The 22,413-nt window shown below is 43.9% G+C and overlaps 1 protein-coding gene across 1 annotated transcript in view; it reads left to right on the top strand.

Moving 5' to 3' along the window:
* CLASP2 (cytoplasmic linker associated protein 2) overlaps positions 1-22,413 on the top strand; it is an 817,644-nt gene that overhangs the window by 143,457 nt on the left and 651,774 nt on the right. Inside the window, exon 5 of the mRNA XM_070727408.1 lies at positions 14,308-14,378. Coding sequence (XP_070583509.1) covers positions 14,308-14,378 — 71 coding nt within the window. The remainder of the gene's footprint in view (positions 1-14,307; positions 14,379-22,413) is intronic.

Genomic DNA, 22,413 nt, shown 5'->3' with positions numbered 1-22,413 from the left:
TCTTTGAAGGAGGGTGGGGGCAGTCAGGAGGAAAGCCAGGAGAGCCGAGCAGAGAGGAGGCGGCAGGGGGTGGCATCATCTTTGCACCCAGCAAAGAAGACAGTGGGCCACCCTTGGAAGAAACGGCCGAGGGGAAGCTCTTACTGGCGAACCCAGGCTGCATGGGGGAAGCCCCCCACCCCGCTAACCTGTCCAGGCAGTGGTTCAAACCCCCGCCCCACCCTGCCAACCTGTCCTGGCAGCGGCTCTAATCCCCACCCCGCCAACCTGTCCTGGCAGCAGGGGCTCCCAGGTGGCCTCGGCGCAGCTTTTGGAGCGGGCGGGGCGGGCGTCGTTGGCCGAGAGTGTGGGAGGGAGACAGGCAAGGGTTAGGCTCTCCTGCCCTTCCCACACCTAGCTTTGGCCTCCGCGGGCCTCTGGCAGGAGGGGGCGGCAGGCAATGGATGGCTGGGGCTCCCACGGACACATTTTGACAGCGAGATGGTGGAAATCCCCTCTCGCCTACCACTTCCTCCGCTCACCTTTGAGTGGAGGATTTGGCAGGCAAGAGGGGAAACTGGCAGTGAGATGGAGTAGTTGCGGAAAGCTCCTTGGATGCCGCCTTCACACTTTGCTGTGATGGTAGCTGAAGGGCTGGGGGGTAGAGAACCCACCCGGCAAAGCCTGGCTCTAGTTCCCTTACAATCCTCTGAGCCTGCAAACTTAAAAGCGCTTGTTTTGGCTGCTGCTCGCAGCAGCAGCAACAGCCAAGAGAGAAACGAGGGTTCATAAGTATTTATTTTTATTTATTTATTTATTTTGTCCAATATATAATAATACACAATGAAGGTTATAGAGGATATAGTAGAGAAGAAATACGAGATATAGGAGAGACTATAGGACAGGGGACGGAAGGCACTCTAGTGCGCTTTTGTACGCCCCTTAGGAATCTGGAGAGGTCAACCGTGGATAGTCTAAGGGTAAAATGTTGGGTGTTAGGGGATAATACTATAGAGTCCGGTAAGGAGTTCCACATTTCGACAACCCGATTACTAAAGTCATATTTTTTACAGTCAAGTTTGGAGCGGTTAATATTAAGCTTAAATCTGTTGTGTGCTCTTGTGTTGTTGTGGTTGAAGCTGAAGTAATCTTTGACAGGTAGGACATTGCAACATATGATCTTGTGGGCAATACTTAGATCATGTAGAGGCAAAAAAATCTTAAACACCAGGTTCGTATCTAGAAAAGTTCATCAGTAGAGGCGTTTGTAAGTAGTGGTAGCATTGTATATTAGAAAGTAAGGTTTGAAAGCTTGGATTCTTTTTTCTCTTTTTTTAAATTTAATAGTAGATATTTGGATTTGTCTTTTTTATATTTCTTTATTTTTATTAAATTAGGAGAAGGATATATAAGGGTTTTTGTTTTTAAAGAAAAATGTATAAGAAGTGGAAGAAGGCACGACGGCTTATATAGATTTGCAAGATGATAAACATAATGAGTTAACATTGTTAAAAGGAAGTTAATGGTGAATTTCATTAGAAGAAAATTGGTTATCTAGATGTCAAAATTAGAGGTTGAGGTTTGGGAGTTTGATACGTACTGAAAGTAAATAATTTGGAATTAGAAATTTATTTTTGGGATTATACATGACTAACTAATGAGATACTGTTTTTATTGTAACATGAATAGATGGCACTTTGTAATACTGAAATTTCACTCCTAGGTGCCTATCTTTCCAACTGTAGATCCCTGGGTGGCCCTGGTGTATTTGTGGAAGCTTGAATGACAGGGTGGGGGATTTGTTGTGGTGTCAGCTTGATACGCTGTGGTGGGGTTTGGGGTAATCACCCATGTTTCACCTGTGACTTTGTCTCCTCTGGGTGGCAGTTCCAGTTCTCCCCTCAGGTTGATGTTTTCTAGCATTTCTTTTACCAGCCAGTTTATGTGGTACTTCAGTCAGTCCTCCTTCCTGGTTTCTTTGAAAGTTGCCTCTTGGTTATAGAGGGCTTCCAGCTCTAATTTCCAACCAGCTTTTTGACTGCCTCAGATTAGGGTCCATCTGTCTTTCTCCCAATTCTGAGTGACCAGCATGGTTTCTTGGAGTCCTCTTGGGGTGTTCTCAACTCCACGACTAGATCTGAGGAGTATGCTTCGGGTTGAGCGATGGTGATACCTCTGTGCCATTTGATTTCTCCTTGTTTTCTGCTTTGCTCGGACATAGTTGTAAGGTTCCCATTGTAGAGCAAAATGTGCTTCTCCAATGTACTTGCAAGGAGAGTCCAACGTGGGTAATTCTCTAGTCTCATTGGAAGGGACTGAGTTTATTTATTTATTGGATTTGTATGCTGCCCCTCTCTGGAGACTCGGGGTGGCTAACAGCAACAATAAAGCAGTGTACAATAGTAGTCTGTTGTTAGAAATAATTAAAAGCCCATTAATATAAAAAACCAAACATACATACCATGCATAGAATTGTAAAGGCCTAGGGGGAAGAGGGTCTCAATTCCCCCATGCCTGACGGCAGAGGTGGGTTTTAAGCAGCTTACGAAAGGCAAGGAGGGTGGGGGCAATTCTAATCTTTGGGGGGAGTTGGTTCCAGAGGGCCGGGGCTGCCACAGAGAAGGCTCTTCCCCTGGGTCCCGTCAAGCGACATTCTTTAGTTGACGGGACCCGGAGAAGATCCACTCTGTGGGACCTAACTGGTCGCTGGGATTCGTGCAGCAGAAGGCGGTCCCTGAGATAATCTGGTCCGGTGCCATGAAGGGCTTTATAGGTCATAACCGACACTTTGAATTGTGATCGGAAACTGATCGGCAACCAATGCAGACTGCGGAGTGTTGGTGTAACATGGGCATATTTGGGAAAGCCCATGATTGCTCTCGCAGCTGCATTCTGCACGATCTGAAGTTTCCGAACATTTTTCAAAGATAGCCCCATGTAGAGAGCGTTACAGTAGTCGAGTTTCGAAGTGATGAGGGCATGAGTGACTGTGAGCAGTGACTCCCGGTCCAAGTAGGGTCGCAACTGGTGCACCAGGCGAACCTGGGCAAACGCCCCCCTCGCCACAGCTGAAAGATGTTTCTCTAATGTGAGCTGTGGGTCGAGGAGGACGCCCAAGTTGCGAACCTTCTCTGAGGGGGGCAGTGATTCTCCCCCTAGGGTAATGGATGGACAGATGGAATTGTCCTTGGGAGGTAAGACCCACAGCCACTCCATCTTGTCTGGGTTGAGCTTGAGTTTGTTGACACTCATCCAGGCCCCAACATCCTCCAGGCACTGGCACATCACTTCCACCGCTTCGTTGGCTGGACATGGGGTGGAGATGTATAACTGGGTATCAGCGGCGTATTGATGATACCTCACCCCATGCCCTTGGATGATCTCACCCAGCAGTTTCATGTAGATATTAAATAGTAGGGGGGAGAGGACTGACCCCTGAGGCACCCCACAAGGGAGAGACCTAGAGATCGACCTCTGACCCCCCACTAACACTGACTGCGACCGACCAGAGAGGTATGAGGAGAACCACTGAAGAACAGTGTCTCCCACTCCAAACCCCTCCAGCCGGTGCAGAAGGATACCATGGTCAATGGTATCGAAAGCCGCTGAGAGGTCAAGAAGCACCAGGACAGAGGACAAGCCCCTGTCTTGGGCCCGCCAGAGATAATCCATCAACGCGATCAAAGCAGTTTCTGTGCTATAGCCAGGCCTGAATCCAGACTGTTGAGGACCTAGATAATCAGCTTCTTCCAAGGACTGCTGGAGCTGAAATGCCACCACCTTCTTGACAACCTTCCCCATAAAGGGAAAGTTGGAGACTGGATGTTAGTTATTGAGTATGGCTGGGTCCAGGGAAGGCTTCTTGAGGAGGAGGCGCACAAGTGCCTCCTTATAAGGAGCCGGAAAGGACCCACTCCCCAAGGAGGCATTGACGATCTCCTGGACCCAGCTCTGCATCACCTCCCGACTGGCCGAAACCAACCAAGAGGGACACGGATCCAGTAGACAGGTGGCGGAACACACAGCTCCCATGGCCCTGTCCACTTCCTTAGGTGTCACCAAGTCAAACTCCTCCCAGACAGATGGACAAAGATGTTTAGCCCCAGTCACCTCAACTGACTCGTTGCCAGTTGACTCTGTTTTACAATTGGAGTCGAGGTCCGCTCGAATCCGAGCAATTTTATCAGCGAAAAATGAGTTAAAATCCTTGGCACTACTCTGCAAGGGCTCCCCAACTCCCCCCTGGTTAACAAGGGAGCGGGTTACCCTAAACAGAGCGGCCGGGTGGGATTCCGCTGATGCAATCAAGGTGGCATGATACGCGCATCTTGCTGCCTTGAGCGCCACTTTGTAAGTCATAATATGAGCTCTTACAAGTGTTCGATCGGATTCGGACTTACTCTTCCTCCATCGCTTCTCTAGACGTCTCTTCTGACGTTTCAACTCCCGGAGCTCCTTGTTGAACCATGGAGCTCTACAGGGTCTAGTGCTGTGGACAGGTCGCAGCGGCGCAATTTGGTCAAGGGCCTCCGCTGCAGCCTTGTTCCAGGCCTCAGCCAGAGACTCTGCTGAACTGTGGACGAGTGCATCTGGAAGAGCCCCAAGCACCTTCTGAAAGCCTTCTGGATCCATCAGGTGCCTGGGGCGGAACAACTTAATCATTTCCGCCTCCCTGCGAGGGAGGATTGGAGCCAGGAAGTCAAGCCGCAGCAGAAAACGGTCTGACCATGACAAAGGTAACACTTCTAAGCCCCTTAATCTCAGACCATTACTCAGTTGCTCAGAGAGGAATACCATGTTGGGTGTGTGCCCCCCCTCGTGAGTCGGACCCTTTACTACTTAGGTCAGGTCCATGGCTGCCATGGTGGCCATGAACTCCTGTGCCAGTCCAGAGGAGCCGCCGAGTGATTGCAGGTTAAGGTCCCCCAAGACTTTAAGTCTAGGGAACCCCACCGCCAGCCCAGCTACCTCTTCGAGTAGCACAGGCAGGGCTTGTGACACGCAGCTGGGAGGCAGGTACATGAGAAGCAAGCCCACCTGAACCCCTAAGTCCAACTTCACCAGGAGGGACTCACAACCCGCAATCTCTGGAGCAACGAGTCTGCGCAGGCAAAGGCTCTCCCTGGGTATAATAGCCACTCCCCCCCACTTCCCTGGGGTCGGTGTTGATGCCATATCTGAAACCCGGCTGGGCAGATTTCAGAGAGAGGGACTCCTCCCTCCGGGCCCAACCAGGTTTCAGTTACACATGCCAGGTCAGCCTCCTCATCCAGGATTAAATCCCGGATGAGGAGAGCTTTATTTACCACCAACCTGGCATTGAGCAGCAGCAACTTGAGCCCAGGGCCAGAGTTACACTCGTCACCAGTGTCCAGGGTTGAGCTCACGGAGCCAGAACAAGGAATCGTTATTAAACAGCGATCTCTTGTTCTCCTGGAACGGCTAACTCCGCATTTAATTTAAATATGAGACAGGCACCGCCCCCTTAGCCCTCTAGTCTAAAAAACTCAGTTGCAATGAAGGGATTCTGAGTTTTTCTCTCTTACAACTTTGGTTGTTTCTTTCCAAGTTTTGGAATTTTACATCTATTTATAATAATAATTAATATTCAATAAGGTTTAATTACTTTATGTCTTTTCTTTTCCTTTCTCTTTTAGATCGAGTTTGAATCATCACAAAGCTCAAGTCCCCTCCGTGCAGTATAGGGTTCATACCCTCCGTGGGTTTAACCCTCCTAACTGCAGCTCCCCCTCGGGCAGGCCCTCAAGGATCGCCGACAATTGGGTCCAGGGAGTGAGCGACCGGGCGGCTGGCCTCCACAGTCATGCCCAGTTCAAAAAAAGGAGGCGTTTGATGGCAAGGGGGTCCGTCCCCCCTTGTTGGACATACCAGTGGACGATTCGGAGGATTGCACAACCGCGAGGCTGAGGAGTGGCCCACGGACGGCTCTCAAGCCTCAGATGGTGTAGAGATCTAGCTCGATACATTGCGGGTTGCCTAGCAACCAGACCAGCCATTTTGGGCAGAAATAAAGGGCGGGAGAATAAGGAAACGTCAAAGAGATTCCAGCCCATTTTTTTCTCAACGCCTCAGACGCTGGGCTTTCAGGCCCACCAGAGCATCGGAAGGCCTGAAACGTGCACGGAGGCGTCGCCCAGTCTCCTTGACAATGCAGCCATTTTCAACGACACGGGCTGCATCAATACAGGCTACATAATCTTCCCTAGCGACATGCATGCGGAAAAGGGGACTTGTAGGTTCTTCGGCTTCCCTTACTTTCTCGTGATTGTTCGTGACGAAGGACATATTATTGACAGAGCTGTAAATTCACCGTGCGAGCGTGAGTTTTTGTCCTAAAATGATGGCAGATCCATCAGCAGCTATGGGGGAGGAATCTAGCATAATTCCTAGGCCCAGCACCCCCAAGGATAAGGCACAAAGGTCCAAATCCATCCAGAGTTCTTCCCTCAGGGAGGCAGAAAAGAGGATCTAGGCTCTGGAGAAACAATTGGAGGCCACACAGAAGCAGATGGGGCCTGCAGCCCATCCAGTGCTGAATGCCATCCCCAGGCCTGCTGCTCTGCCAGCCTCCCCCATGACCAGCTCAGGGGTACTAGGCTCGGCTACAGAAAGGGACTGGTCCCCAGAACATCCCTTACACCCATTGCCTTCTATGTCTGAGGCCTACAACACCAGACAACAATTGTACCTGCCTCCACAGTGTGGGCCACCGCAGCCATCCACCTTCACACCAACGGCAGCTGGCCTGCGTACCCCTCAGGACGCGTGGCAAAACATGCCTCAAGCACTACAAGAATTAATTGGTAACGCATACTCTCAAGGGTTGTCAACGGGAGCGCAACAATTCGCTCAGGCAACCCCTGCTCTGGTGAGGTTTCGGGACCCTTGGACAGCGCCATCCTCTCATTCCCTCACGAGCTCAATGGATGAGGACAGGTCTACCAGGGATCTCTATAGCGACCCTGATGATGAACTGTCAGGGGATGACCAACCACCAGATCAGCCAGTGTTTACAGGGCTTTTAAAGACATCCCTGTACAAGGTCTTGCTCAATAAGGCTAAAGTGACTATTGACCAGGCTGTGGAAGGGAAGCAAGCTGATTCTTCTACAGTGACTCCCCCAGTTGGGGGATTGTTTGTAATGCCCAAGCAAGAAACAGTACATATACCCTCTTCCCAGCTGTTTTTAGAGAACATCAAACACCTGTGGGAGAACCCGGCGACAGTGCAGGGACCATCCAATCTGGACCGCAAATTTTACACCTTTGATCAGGAGATGAAGGACCTATTGGGATTCCCGGCGGTGGACAAGCCAGTGACCAGCTTGGTTTCTACGGCCCTGGTTCCTTCCGAGTCACCAGAAGGCCTGAGGGCAGAGGACAAAAAGGCTGAGAATGTGGTACGTAAAACTCATTAGATGGCCGCATGGGCTTTACATGCCACCTCTGCGGCCTCATTCTTTAACAGGGCCACAATCTATGGACTGATTTGGCTCTGAAATTGGCAGGCGGATGTCAAATCTAAGTGAAGCCTGGCTTCCTCACCCTTTAAAGGGGGCAAACTGATCGGGGACGTCCTGGAAGAAGTCCTGATCGAAGATAAGGACAAAAAGAAGGTGATGCCGAAGACCAACAAGAGGCAAGATAGACGCTTCACTCCCTTTCAGAAACGTCAGTCCTTTTGTGCAGAAAACCCCTCGACAGCCACACAGACCTCGAGACCCTTTCTCCAAGGTTCCTTTAACCAGGGGAACTACAGATCGGACAGATCCTTCTTCCCTGATCGCAACAAGACATACCAGGGTCGGCGCCCCTTCAGAGGAGCAAACAGGGGGTTCAGAAAGAACAAATGACTCAGCATCCAGCCACCCCCTAGGGGGCAAGCTGCAAAGCTTTGCAGGCTCCTGGGAGACCACCTCCTCAGACTCGTGGGCAAGGGCCACTGTATCCGAAGGTCTGAGGATAGAGTTCTTTCGTCTTCCACCTCATCATTTTCTGGCACGCCCCTTAGTATCGGACTATCAAAAACGGTTTCTGTTATATCAAGAGGTCTCCCACCTACTAGAGATCAGGGCCATAGAGGAGGTCCATCCAGACCAACAGGGCAGGGGGTTTTATTCGATCATATTTCTGGTCCCAAAGTCCTCCGGGGGAGTCCGACTCATTCTCAATTTACGCAGATTGAACCTCTATGTCAAATACAGGAGGTTCAAAATGCACTCACTCAAATCTATCCTTGCTTCAATCTGACACGAGGACTTCTTGACATCTGTAAACCTAAAGGAGGCATTCCTTCATGTGCCCATCTTCCCGCCTCACAGACAATTCTTAAGATTTTGCCTAGATGGCTGCCATTATCAGTACAAGGCAATGCCATTTGGACTACCCTCGGCCCCAAGGACGTTCACAAAACTCAGGTCCCACTCAGTGCACCTCATGGCGTACCTGGACGACATCATCGTGTTGTCCAGGACACGGGGCCAAGCAAACCGAGATCTACAGTTAACAATAAGGACTCTTCAAAACCATGGTTTCACGATCAACTGGGAGAAGAGTCACCTGGTTCCAACGACACATCTGGCGCACCTGGGCACGACCATAGACACTCATATCGGTATGGTCTTCTTGTCACTGGATCGACAAGACAACATCAGAAAGCTGTTGCGATCACTAGAAAAGCAACAGTTTCCTCAACTAGCCTTTCTGTCCAAACTTCTGGGTACTCTGGTATCCTGCATAGACATTCTCCCATGGGCATGTCACCATTTACGCCCCCTCCAATGGTTCTTACTGCCATTTCAGAAGGGGAAATCCAGCCACACACACAGGAGAGTACCCTTCAGCACAAGACTCAGGAGATCTCTGGATTGGGGGGTTCTCCAGCGATAGAGCGGGGTTCCTCGTTTCTGGGTCGGAACCCGGTGACAATTACAACGGATGCCAGCCTAAGAGGATGGGGAGCCCATCTCTCATCTCAAATATCTCAGGGGTTGTGGGAACCTCAAGACCTGCAGGTCATAAATATCAACCTTCTGGAGCTCAAAGCGGTCTCACCGGCCCTCCGCAGCTTTTCACGCCAGATACAAGGTCAGCATGTGTTGATACTCACCGACAACGTAGCAACGCGCTCTCATATCAACCGCCAGGGGGGAACGAGATCCCAAAGGTTGATGAGGGAGTCGGAGTCGCTGTTTCGGTGGGTGGAAGCCAACTTAGCCTCTCTTTCAGCAGAGCATATTTCGGGAATAGAAAATGTCTGTGCGGATTGGCTGAGTCGCAGGACTTTGGACCCGGCAGAATGGCAGCTGGACCCCGATATATTCCAGGAAATAATCGGGTGGTTCGAAGCCCCAGTGATGGACTTATTTGCAACCAGCCACAACACGCAGCTCTCATGATTCATCTCCCGTTTTCCCTCTCCAGGAGCGGAGTGGGTGAATGCCCTATGTCTCCAGTGGCCGCCGGGACTCCTCTATGCCTTCCCGCCTGCCTGTATCCTACAGAAGGTGATCAGGAAAATCCTGAGGGAGGGGGCGGAGATTCTACTAGTAGCCCCATATTGGCCATGTCGGGTTTGGTTTGCCGACCTGAAGGACCTTTCGATCGCACCCTGCTGGAGGATCCCAGACCACCGCATCTCTCTCAGGCAGGGATCCATGATACATCCCGAACCACAGTGGTGGCAACTAACTGTGTGGTGCTTGAGCGGGACCGCCTGAGACGTCAGCTTTTACCAGACATGGTCATAGACACTATGCAGGCTGCACGTAGACCTTCCAACAAACATGTCTATCAGGCTACATGGTCAGCCTTTTGCACCTTCTGTAGTCAACAAGAGATGGACCCTCAGGGAGCTTCACCTCTTATAGTACTAACATTCCTTCAAGCAGGCCTGGACAAGGGCCTTACCCCCAACACATTACGGAGACATGTGGCAGCGCTATCCACCATAATTACTACTGACCACTATCACCCTCTTTCATGACATCCATGGATCAGGGACTTTCTAAGAAGGGCTTCAAATATCAGGCCTCCGATGGTTCACCGATACCCTTCATGGGACTTGACCCTCGTTTTGCGGGCTTTGACTAGCCCTCCATTTGAGCCACTACTTTAAATTCCGTTACGTTTCCTGACAATTAAAACAGCGTTTCTGGTGGCTATTCCCTCGGCCAGACGAGTTTCGGAAATTTCAGCACTGTTGGTCAGACAGGACCTTTGTCACTTTCACCGAGACAGGGTCATGCTACGATTGGACCCCACTTTTGTTCCAAAAATTAATTCCTGGTTCCATAGGGCACAGGAAATTGTCTTACCGGACTTTTTGCTCACATGGGACTCATCATTCAGAGTTGAGGTGGCATAAGATAGATGTGCGGAAAGCATTGAAGATCTACGTTCGCAGGACACAGCCCTTTAGATCATCAGAGGCAATGTTCATGTCTTTCTCAACTAAATTCTTAGGCGCAAAAGTCTCATCCTCAACTATCAGCCGTTGGCTGCGAGACTGTATAGCAGAGGCCTATAGGGCAGAGGGACAACAGATTCCGGAGGGAATTACGGGTCATTCTACCCGCAGTGCGGCCACGTCAGCTGCATGGAGAACTCAGGCGTCTCTTCAAGACATTTGTCGGGCGGCCACCTTGGCGGCCCCGTCTACATTTATAAAACATTATCGGATTGATTTGTTTGCCTCATCAGAGGCAGCTTTTGGGAGACGTGTTTTACAAATGGTGTGCTCATCTCCTACATCCCTGGTCCAGCCTTCTCCCCCCATGATAAGCTTGGGTATATCCCACGTTGGACTCTCCTTCCAAGTGCATTGGAGAAGGACCGTTGAACTTACCTGAACGGCTTTCTCGATGCACTGCAAGGAGAGTCCAATCCCACCCGGCTGGGGGATCTGGGCTAATGTTATTGTGTCTTAGAGCTGTTAAACTTTCTTGGTTATGATGATTCAATAAAAAGGTTATCCTGATTTAACTGCTCCTTCGTTTATATTAGATTGGAGGGCTAAGGGGGCGGTGCCTGTCTCATATTTAAATTAAACTCAGCCCCTTCCAATGAGACAAGAGAATTACCCACGTTGGACTCTCTTTGCAGTGCACCGAGAAGGCCGTTTAGGTAAGTTCAACGGTCCTTCTCCAGGTTTTACTTACTTTGCAGAGTCTGCTTTTTATAAGAATCTGCCTCTCCTCCATTCCCAAGAAAGTATAGACTCTTGAAACGTGGTATTTCAAAAGGAATCTTTTATTGAGAAGTGATAGCAGAACAGCACTGTTCCCTCTAAGGTGCGCGGCCGTGCACCCAAAAATGAACTGCCGTGCAGCGTTTTCCAATGGTGCACGGTGGAGCTGGGCGCCGTTTCTCCCCGCCCGACAGCTGCAACCGACAATCAAGCTGTCAGGAGGGGAGAAACCCCAGTGGGTCAGAACCCCACCCAGATTCTACGGCTCTCCGGACCACACCCACCCATGCTGATTCTCCATTCGCTCTTCTTTACCTCTTTACCTCTTGCAGCCAGCAACAGTGTGTAGAAAAAAAAGGCGGACATTGCTCTGATCCCTTCAGGCCAGGGATGGTGGGCGGGGGCTCCCTGCGCCTCTTCTTTCCAAGGCCACATGGGGGCTGCAGTCTCTAGAGCCTCAGCCCCCATGCGGCCTTTGAAAGAAGAGGCACTGGGAGCCCCCACCCACCAACCCCGGCCTGAAGGGATCGGAGCGATGTCTGCACTTATTTTTTTCCTTCTACATGCTGCTGCTGACTGCATGAGGTAAAGAGGGGGGGAGGGAGAGGGAATCAGAGAGAGAAAAGGAGAAAGAAAAATGAGAAAATGATGGAGGGAGAGGAAGAACAAATAAATGAGAGAGAGAAGGGGAGAGAAGGAAAAAGAGGGAGAGGGAAGAGAAAAACAGAAATGAAAGGGAGAGAGTGAGAGAGAAATGAGAGCAAAAAGAGGAGAAAAAGAGAGAAATGAGAAAATGATGAAGGCAGAGAATGAGAGGAAAAAGAGAGAAACAAAAAAGAGAGAGGAGTGACTCTTGATTAAAATCATGGTAAAAAAACATCCAAAGAAGAAGAAAGAAAAATAGGGGAAATGAGGCAAAGGAGAGAGAAAAGAGAGAGAAATGTGAGAAAGATTGAGAGAGAGAGAGAGAGAGAGAGAGAATAAGAGAGGGAAAAGAGGGAAACATGATAGAGAGAAGGGAGAGAAAGGAAAAGGGAGAAGGGGAGAAAAGAGAGAAAAAACAGAAATGAAAGTGAGAAATGAGAGCAAAAAGGGAGGAGAAACAAATGAGAGAGAGAAGGGGGGGAGAAAGAGAGAGGTACACAGAAATGAGAGAGACCTGGAGGGAAAGAATGAGAGAGAGGGAAAAGAGAGAGAGAGAAGTGGAGAGAAAGAAAAGGGAAAGAGAGAAGTGGAGAGGGAGGGAAGGAAGGAAGGAGAAATGGAGGGAACAAAGAAGGAAGGAAAGAAAGAAAGAAGGAAGGAAGGAAGAAGAAATGGAGGGAACAAGGAAAGAAGGAAGGAAGAATGAAATGAATGGAGGGACAGAGGAAGGAAGGACTTTGCTACAAAAATAAAGGGGTTATTGGATCAAATTTTGGACACTTGATAACTGGTCCATAGTTATGATGGTGGCTATGTCCCCGGGTTATGTGAACATCTTTTGGGATCTTCTGCCAAGCAACTGCAGGATTTACTTAATGACTGTGGCCAAAAAGGTGGTAAAGTGAGGCAGAGCTCACTTAACCATCTTACTCAGGAGATAGAAACGGCCTCCATTGGGATCAGAACAGAAGTTGAGAATTATCTGTCTGACCAGTGTACTTTTTTAGAAGCAGATCAGGAGTCCATTTTGAAACTCCACAGAAAACATCTAGCGGGGAGGGCAGGTTGTCCTCGACCTACAATGGTTCATTTACTAACCGTTCAAAGTCGCAACGGCCCTGAAAAAAGGGACTTATGCCCCCTTTTTCACACTTACGACCTTTGCAGCAGCCCCATGATCGTGTGATCAAAACTTGGCTGCCGTTTCATATTTATGACTGTTGCTGTGTCCTGAGGTCACGTGACCCCCTTTTGCAACCATCTCACAAACAAAGATAATGGAGGAGGGGGGGAGTAGCCAGATTCGCTTAACGACCGTGTTTCCAATCGATCCACCTCCAGGCATGAAAATGTGCCGCTCAGACATTATATTTTTCTGCTCACACCAAAAAAAAAAAAAAAAGGGAACATTGACAGGGGAAGGGGACTCTAAATTCCCTCCCAAACTACACAGTTAGAAATAAAGCTTTAGAATCCCTCCCTCCCATTCAAATGTAGATTTAGCCAATCCATAGGTATGGAGATGTTTATTGTAACAGCCGTCTTGAGAAACAGATAAGGAATCGTTCCCAGGATAATAATAATAATTTATTAGATTTGTATGCCGCCCCTCTCCAATGACTCTGGGCGGCTCACAACAGTAATAAAAGCAGTATAACATTGGAACAAATCTAATAATAAAAATTATATTAAAAACCCCAACTGTTAAAAACCATACAACACATACATACCAAACATAAAATATAAGAAAGCTTGGGGGAGATGTCTTAGTTCCCCCATGCCTGGCAATATAGGTGGGTCTTGAGTAACTTGCGAAAGACAAGGAGGATGGGGGCTGTTCTAATCTCCAGGGGGAGTTGATTCCAGAGGGCCGGGGCCGCCACAGAGAAGGCTCTTCCCCTGGGACCCGCCAAACGACATTGTTTGGTCGATGGGACCTGGAGAAGCCCAACTCTGTGGGACCTTATTGGCCGCTGGGATTCGTGCGGTAGAAGGTGATTCCGGATGTATTCTGGTCCAATGCCATGAAGGGCTTTAAAGAAGGATCTTCTTCTGCTTTCAGCAAATAAAAACACAATCCACATAGCCTTCCCGTCTTATCCCATTCCCATATTTCAAATTGTTTAGGCACCAGGAAAAAGATGATAATATACAGCTTATCCCCATGCTCCCTCCTCCCTCCATATGAATGACAGTATCATGTCAAGGATCTGACACTCTTATTTTATCAAATTTTATGTGTATTTTTTGTTTTTAATCTTATTTTAGAAATGGATTTGATTATTTTAACTATAATTTATTAAACTGTACTACAATTAATTCTTGTGTTTGTAAGAATGGCTTTCTAAAACTTGGTGTTTGAATATAGAAAATGAAATTTTAAGTTGTGGACATTACATTAAATTATAATCTAAAATAATAATTTGGCTTTGGAAGGGAAAAGTGTAAAATGCATATTTTATTTGTATTTTTCAGATTGGAAACAATATTTATGAAATTTGATGAAGTAAAAAATACTGACAGTATGATTTCAAGCCATATCAGTGGTGAGTATGTGACTTAGGTATTAAAAAGTAATCAGTTATGTAACCTTGGTATTAAAGATAATCAATTCAACACAAATATGTAAAATGAATTTAGAGTGTTTTATAACCTTAACTGTTTGTCACAAACATTAGATGTTAATTAATATAGTTGAAGAAAGTGTGTACTCTTTATATATGTCACATAAACTTTATTGCTAGTATTCCTGCATCTAAAATAAGGAAGTCATTATAAGATTCATATCAAAAACTTTTTTCTTACTTATTGATATCAAATAGAAATCCATGATAGCAACAGAACAGAAAGTGCCTGAATGTTTGGCGATTCAAGTAATTACAAAAGTAATGACTGCTTTTGAAAGAGAAGAGAAAACATCCTCAGCCAAGCACAGGTCTGGTCAAAAGTTGAAGTTGTCTGAGAGAGACCGTTGGACTCTAAAGTGAATTGTTAGAGCAGATCGCAAGACCGCAGCTCCTAAAATCACTGCAATAGACACGTACATAACCCAGTTTCCACAAAAGTGTTTGAAGGGAGCTTCACAAATCTGGATTCCACGGAAGAGCTGCAAGGTGTTTCCATTTTTCTGTCCACCCCCTGTAGTTAGAATTTTCCAGAGCATTTCCTCCTCAAGATATAACAAATATATAAAAGATAAGATAACACTATTATTTGTTTCAGAAACTTATTTGCACTTTGATAACTTTTACACAGTTTATGAAAAATCTTGTCTCTAACAACTTATTTATATCAAACAAAATACAAGTCTTCTAAAACTCTAGTGTCTGTCTGATAGTTTTTAATCTTCAATTGGTTAAATAAAAAGGTTAAATTGGAAGCTATATAGCAGAGGTGGTATTCAGCTGGTTCTGACCGATTCTAGCAAACTGGTAGTGGAAATTTTGAATAGTTTGGAGAACCAGCAAATATTACCTCTGGCTGCCACCACCACCCCCACCCCCATCTATTCGCTGCCTCTCAAGTCCCAGCTGATCTGCTGGGTCTTCTTTTGTTGGCCTGCACAGGGAAATGGAGCTGGAAAGCAGATTAGTGAGTTGGAGCAGGAATGAGGCTTTTGCAGTAACCTTCCCCTGCCATGCTCACCAAGCCACACCCACAGAACCAGTAGTATTTTTTAAAAATCCCACCACTGATATATAGCAACAGTTATTGAACCCAAAGTAACTCAAATAGCTTAGTTTACAGAATACTAGAACCTGTGACTACAGTGCAAATTAAATTTGGGGAAATTGTTTTGCTGCTGTTCCTCAGTACTACTGTAGTCAGCTGCAATCATGTAATCCTTATTCCTTTTTTTGGGGGGGGGGGTATAAATTGTTTATTTTTTTTCCACACCTTTCAGATATTCAAATTCACATACCTCAAATTAAAATACAATACAATATAATATCAATGGCCAAATTCTTAATCAAAATTTCCTAATTATTTATCCATTTTATTCTAGTACACATCATTCATCTTGTGTTACCTCCTTTTCAGATTTTATCACCTGAATTTCAGAGATTATTTTTCGCTTTCACGCGTATTTAAAATGCTATTAGCTATCCAAATTTCTCTTGGCTTTTTGCCTTTTTCCTACTAAAACTATGCTGTCATGCTTCAATCCATTTCTTGTATTCTTACTTAACTCATTCCTGCTTTTTAACCCCTCATTTTATCGTAGCTGCCTTAACAAAAAAAAACGACTCCAAATTTACTTCTCTTTATACCTCAGCAAGGAAAGAAAAAAGAAAAAGAAAAAAAACCATTCACATCATACCTTAATCTGATTATAACATTATCAATACATAAAGGAAGAAGGGTTATTATTTTAAAAAATTAAAATAGATTTTCTACTCTCTGTTTTTAAGCATTTCATCATTCCTTTCATTCCTTTTATTTTACCAATATATCATTTCCAATTTAACAAGTCATAATCATTTTGTAACATATTTTCCTATTTATTTTTCACAAAAAAATCTTCTCTTGAGAATCCCAAGATAATAATTTTCTCTAATCTACATATTTTCCACTGTCATTCTTAGTATAATAATCTTCCCCAATCTATCCATCACTGTCACACCCAGTGTAATAATCTTCCCCATTCTAATTGTTTTTGCTGCCAATTGCAGTGTGATAATATTTCCTAATCTATTTAATTTAACTATCATTCCCCAAAAAAGAACTTTTCCTTACTCCATCTATCTTTCACTGTCATGTCCAACATAATCAATACTAATTATTTATCTCATAGTAATCCTTCTTTAATAATCATAGCTTATATTCTATCTTTCCCCCTTTCCTCCTATTTTATTTATCACTATAAATCACATTATAAACGTATAATTCAAATAGTCAATAATAATCATATCCATTTTTAATTTTCACACCCTTAATAATTATAACCATTTTCATTTTTCTCATTCATAATAATCATAACCATTTCAATTTTCTCTTCCTTAATCAATCATTCCATTTTAACATTCTTTATCTCTTATTTCCTTTTCAATAATATATTCCAATAAAATGAAATCAATAATAATTCCAATTCATTTAATTTAATTGCATAGTCTTTTCTTTTTAAAAAATTGATAACTCTGTGGTAAAACTCAGTCCTCTTCCTCTGCTTTACAGTATTGTTGGCTTCTATATTTCCCATATCTATATTCCTTATGGTGTCTTTGGCCTCTTTTCAAATAATAATAATAATAATAATAATAATAATAATAATAATAATAATAATAATAATTTATTAGATTTGTATGCCGCCCCTTTCCGAAGTTTTTATCCATTGTCTTTTCAGTCAGTTCAGTCAGTTCAGTCAGTTTCATTATCTCATCTCAGATGTTCCTTCTTTCCATGCCATAGCTGGTAACATCCTTTCTTCATAGAAAAACAAATGTGAAGGCCAAGCAAATAAAATATGCTTTCCACCAAGACCAAAATTTAGCAAAAACATATTTAGACCGACTGTCCTCCAACCACTAGATGGTGCTAAATGATACATTTTCAAGTCTTCCGGTATGTAATATTCCTCTTCATTTAATGAAAACAAGGAAAAAAAACACAGCCTCCACAAAGAAAATGTATAGTTCCCAATCTTAATAAAGCAAATTTATAAATAATTATATGTCTCAGTAATCCAATCTTGGGCAATTTGCTATGTTCTGAAGCCTTCGCTATTCACCCCATCGCCAAATATCCGCTTCCGGTTCCATTTTCAGCAGATTTAGCTTCATTGAAAATAAAATTGAAAAATAAAGATCCAAAAGTCTCCTTCGGTCATTTAGCCGTTCTCGCTCACCAACACCAGATTTTAATTCTTTCTTCTCTCTGTAGGTACTCCTCCATCTCTTTCCAGATGTTACCGTTCATCTTTCCGTCCCGGCATTGCCTGGCCGGCTTCACACCACCGCTGGTGCAAGACTGGGCCGGTTCGTCTGGTGGGGTATGCTGACCCCTAACCAGACCCCCGGTAGTGTCCCCTGCGTCACTTCCCCTTCAGGGAGGATCTGGTCTGGTTCAAAAGGACCAGAACCCCCAGACAGATTTGGAGCCTTCCCAAGACAGCAGGAAGGCTCCTTGCTGCCGTGGCCATTGACCCCATGCCTCTTCTCGTGATCCTTATTCCTTGACACCTTCCCACAAAATTGATGGGAAAGCAAGAAGGAATTGATATGATTGCCAGTGTTGATTACCATCTTCCTACTACCGGTAGCAAAGTTTTTGCAAGGAGAAATTAGGTAGAGAAATTGGCAGGGAATGTATTAAATTCCTTGATAAGTCTCCTACTTCGTCTACACATTCTCTACATTGTCAGTTTCTCTGTGCTCATGCTATGCCTAGCCACTCAAGCAATCTCTTGTTCTCTTTCCCATCTGACAACAACTATTTTTGACTGTAATTTGTTCTAGCACTTCGGTTGCAACTTGATTTAGTCATGACTGGAAGTGAGACTAACTGTGCATGCGCAATCCCCAAAAGATGGTATGGAAGGCAAAATCACTGCAGTAGGGAAAATCGCTGTGGCTGTGTTTGATCACCACTCAAAGATGTGTTTACAACCAGAGTGAAACATTTAATGGATTTTTTGGTCAGCACCCAATGTGGTTGTGATTGGAAGCGTTCGTGATCTGAGGTTCCACTGTAGGTCTTTAAGGTGAAAACCAACACATGGAATAGCACTGGTGCCAGTGTAGCTCATGTAATAGTGGTATTACATTGTGCAGTGTATCCAGCACCATTTACTCTCTATGCAGCCCCATTGTGCACCAGTTAAAGTTTCTCAATGGTTTTCAGAAGGATAGCACATGTACAGTGTATTATAGTAATCTAAGTAAGAAGTTACAAGAGCATGGGAGATGGTGAGTAAGGTTTGACCTCCTGATTGTTCCTTACTGAGAACTGCAGTCTTCAAGATTGCTTTTTCTCCATAAGTGCACAGATGTGTGAAGATTGTCTTGGGTCCTTTCTAGTATCCCCTTCAAAAAACAGTGAGCAAGACAGCCACCAAATAACCAACCTAGATGGTAAAATCTATTGTTCATCGATGGGAACAAGGGTCATCCACCATTTAACATTCTATGTAGGGGGAACGTATGAAGAAGGAATCATTTGTATTTTTAATGAGTTGTAGCCTGAAGAACAAAAAGGTTGTTTACTTTGTGCTTTCTAGTGCAATTTGCACTAATTTTGATTATAACTTATTCCAAGAGTTCAGGAATTGATTAGGCTGAGAGATAGTAACCAACTGCTCATTTTCCAGTGAATTATATGATTAAGGAGAGATTTTAACATAGATCTTGTTTTTTGTAGACTTATAAACTGCAATTATAAGCAATGTCCACTTACTCAGTTTGCTTCTGCATCATTTTTGCAATATATAAAAAATATTCCTAGACCTTTTTTCTTATGGGAACCAGAGTCTTAATACATATGTGGGTGAATGAACTTTAGACTGTCAAGATTTGAGTAAAAATTTCTGCAGTTCAATTTGTGAGTCTACTGCAGTATACAAATACATTTTAACTATATGTCCTAATTTAAATGGCTTGCTGAATTAAAGATTTAATTTGCAAATGTGTATGTATTCTGAATTGCACTTTTATTCTATATTTTTAAAACTTTGGTGGGAAATGTATTCTACTTTTATGAATATCTATGAAATGGTTGTCCTGTTTGTAAGCAACACAAGCCAAGGCAGGCTTGCTCTTACTATGTGGCTGATTCAGATTTATGTCACAGGCTTTATCCAAAACAGTGGTACAGCTTTCTTTGAATAGAAAAGCCCTTGACAGTGTGCCTTTGACATGATTATTTACAACAGCTGGAGATAGTTGTGTACAATTGGAGACCGAGAACACAGAAGAAAAGCATAACAGAAAGGGCGCCAAACAAAAGTAGCATACACGTTCTATTTCTACCTTATATGATTGCTTGTAAATTTTTTATTTTGCTGATCGTTTTTGGCTGTAATAAGATTTCCCTTAGATTTTGTTACACCAATATAAATCAGATAATCATTTTGGTCATGTGACTAATCCTGATTATACATAAATCCTTAGAGTGAATCCTTAGAGATTGTAAGCAAGACATGTTTCCCAAACACATGCCTTCTGTTTTGATGATTGCATTAAAAGTCCTTGTGGAATGAATTTCATTGGTTATAAGCAGATTCTTCAAAGAAAAATGGTAAGAGCAAGAATAGAAATAAAGGAGGAGGGGAATCTTACTACAATACTGAAATACCTCATTGGTATATGTAGTAATCAGGTTTATTGTAATAGATCGAAGGAGTTTCCTAAAACAAGAAGGACTTTTATTTTGAAGTAGCATAGCAGCTGTTGCTTGTTGCAGTATAAAGCTGCAGATCTGACTGGGTCACATAGTGCTGTGTCTGTTTTCACACTGCACTGGATTGAGAGTGACGCAGGAACATACAGTGTTGTACTGTATTTGGCTTCCTTGAAAAATAATTTGGTAATATTTAAACTGAGCAATGGCAGTTGGGGATGGTGAGTACCATTTTCACTTTAAGTATTTTTATTATTTAAACATAACATATTTATTTATTTATTGGATTTATATGCCACCCCTCCCCGAGGATTTGGGCCGGCTTACAAATGATCATAATTGATCATTTAGTAATAAAAAAAATTAAAAACAACCCTGCAGTTGATATAATTAATATGAAGATTTGAATTTGTTGTACTTGAATATTGAAACCCTTGCTAAGCATATCAAATGCATATTATACCATATTTTATTTAAGATTTTAACTATTCTAATTTAGGCTTAAGCAGATGTACAAGTAGTATACATCTACTAATAGAAAGCTCTATTTCTTTCTGGTTTTATGTTCTGAGAAGCTGAACATGTCAGCTTACCTGGCTACAAATTAGTGTAAATGTATCCCTACTTTATTGTATACTATACTTTTTGTCAAAGAAAAAGGAGGATAATCTTTAAAGAACAAAGATATGTGAAAGTCCTGACCTAAGACTGCTGTATAATTTGGATATTATAGATTTTGTCATTGCCATCATTTTATACAATCTACTTTGAGCATCTTGGCCCAATAAAGATTAAAATGTGTTAATTACTTTGTTTTAAATATGTTGTTTAAATATACTACTCCGTAGACATTTTATGATGTTATGGACAGTGTATATGAAACTTGATATATAATCTCCACATCTTATAAATATATCAGCTTTATGTTTATTCTGTAGTTTATATTTGGTTCTTAAAATAATCTATTCATAGTTAATAGTTTTCCAGTAGGAATAAATAATATGTTTGAAGGTGCATCAAAGCATTGAATTATTGCTGGTATATATCTGTTTGTGAAATGAGCTTTCTTACTGTATAAATTCCCATACAATAGGAAATATTTATATTCCAGTACTGAGAATTTTTTTTAAAAATGTATTATTATATGGACTGTCAAGTCACTGACCATTTATAAAAGTATTTGTGTTGCACATTCTCTGCTTATGAAATTATAGCAGTTTAATTATGAGCTTTCAACTATTCTTTAACCTTCCTTATTCTGGACAATCTGAAAACTTTTATGTACCTAATACTGTATAGATTATTATGATAAAGTTCATATTTAGAATATTCATCATTTTGTGATAGTTTTCCAAATGGAAAAGGTTATTTTTATGTTTTATACGTTTTGATAAAGTGGCATTTTACTTTCTCTGTAACATATCTTAAATCTTTCTGGAATACAGCCAGATTCTAAACAGTCTTATTAAATATTATAAAAAGTACTTTTTTATAGATTGCTTATTTGCATCATTTATGGACTCATTTTTAATCAGGACACTATTTACTATAAATACAGTAGCGAAGTATGTTTGAATAACTATCATGGGCAATAATGTAATTATTATGCCAAGTATTTAGTTTCTAAACAAAATAGTGCAGTATGATTTCAGGTAATATTGGTATGAAAAAGTCTTGAGTAAATGTCAGATACAGTTGCAGACCTCTAAAAGATTCTGTAAGCATATTGTAAGTTGAATTGGGAAGTAATTAAGGAATTATCCATATATGAGCTGGGGTGGCGCAGCAGGTAGAGTGCTGCACTGTAGGCCACTGAAGCTGACTGTAGATCTGTAGGTCAGCGGTTCAAATCTCATCACTGGCTCAAGGTTGACTCAGCCTTCCATCCTTCCAAGGTGGGTAAAATGAGGACCCGGACTGTGGGGCATTGTTTCCTGTAAGCTGCGCGCGCATGCGCGCGCACCCCCCAAAATACCCCCTGCGCACCCTTTTCCAAGGGCACGCAAGGAGCTGGGCATTGGAGTGGGAGGTGGGGAGCGATGAAAGTGCCATCCCCCTGCCAGCCGCGGAGCCGCGGCCGCCCCTGCTTCCCCATGGTGCCTCCGGCCCCCTCGCGCCCCTGGCTTCGAGAGGGGTTTCTCTGCATGCTTTGAGAATGCCCACCCCGCCCCTCTCACAGCCCCTTCGCTGGGAGCACTTTCGTCCTGAGCTTTCAGCAAGGGGGCTGCAGTAGAGGCAGGGCAGGCG

This window comes from Erythrolamprus reginae, chromosome Z, assembly GCF_031021105.1.
Source record: "Erythrolamprus reginae isolate rEryReg1 chromosome Z, rEryReg1.hap1, whole genome shotgun sequence".
Lineage (NCBI taxonomy): Eukaryota > Metazoa > Chordata > Lepidosauria > Squamata > Dipsadidae > Erythrolamprus > Erythrolamprus reginae.
The sequence above is the reverse complement of the archived record's forward strand: the minus strand, read 5'-3'. Positions and strand labels throughout refer to the sequence as shown.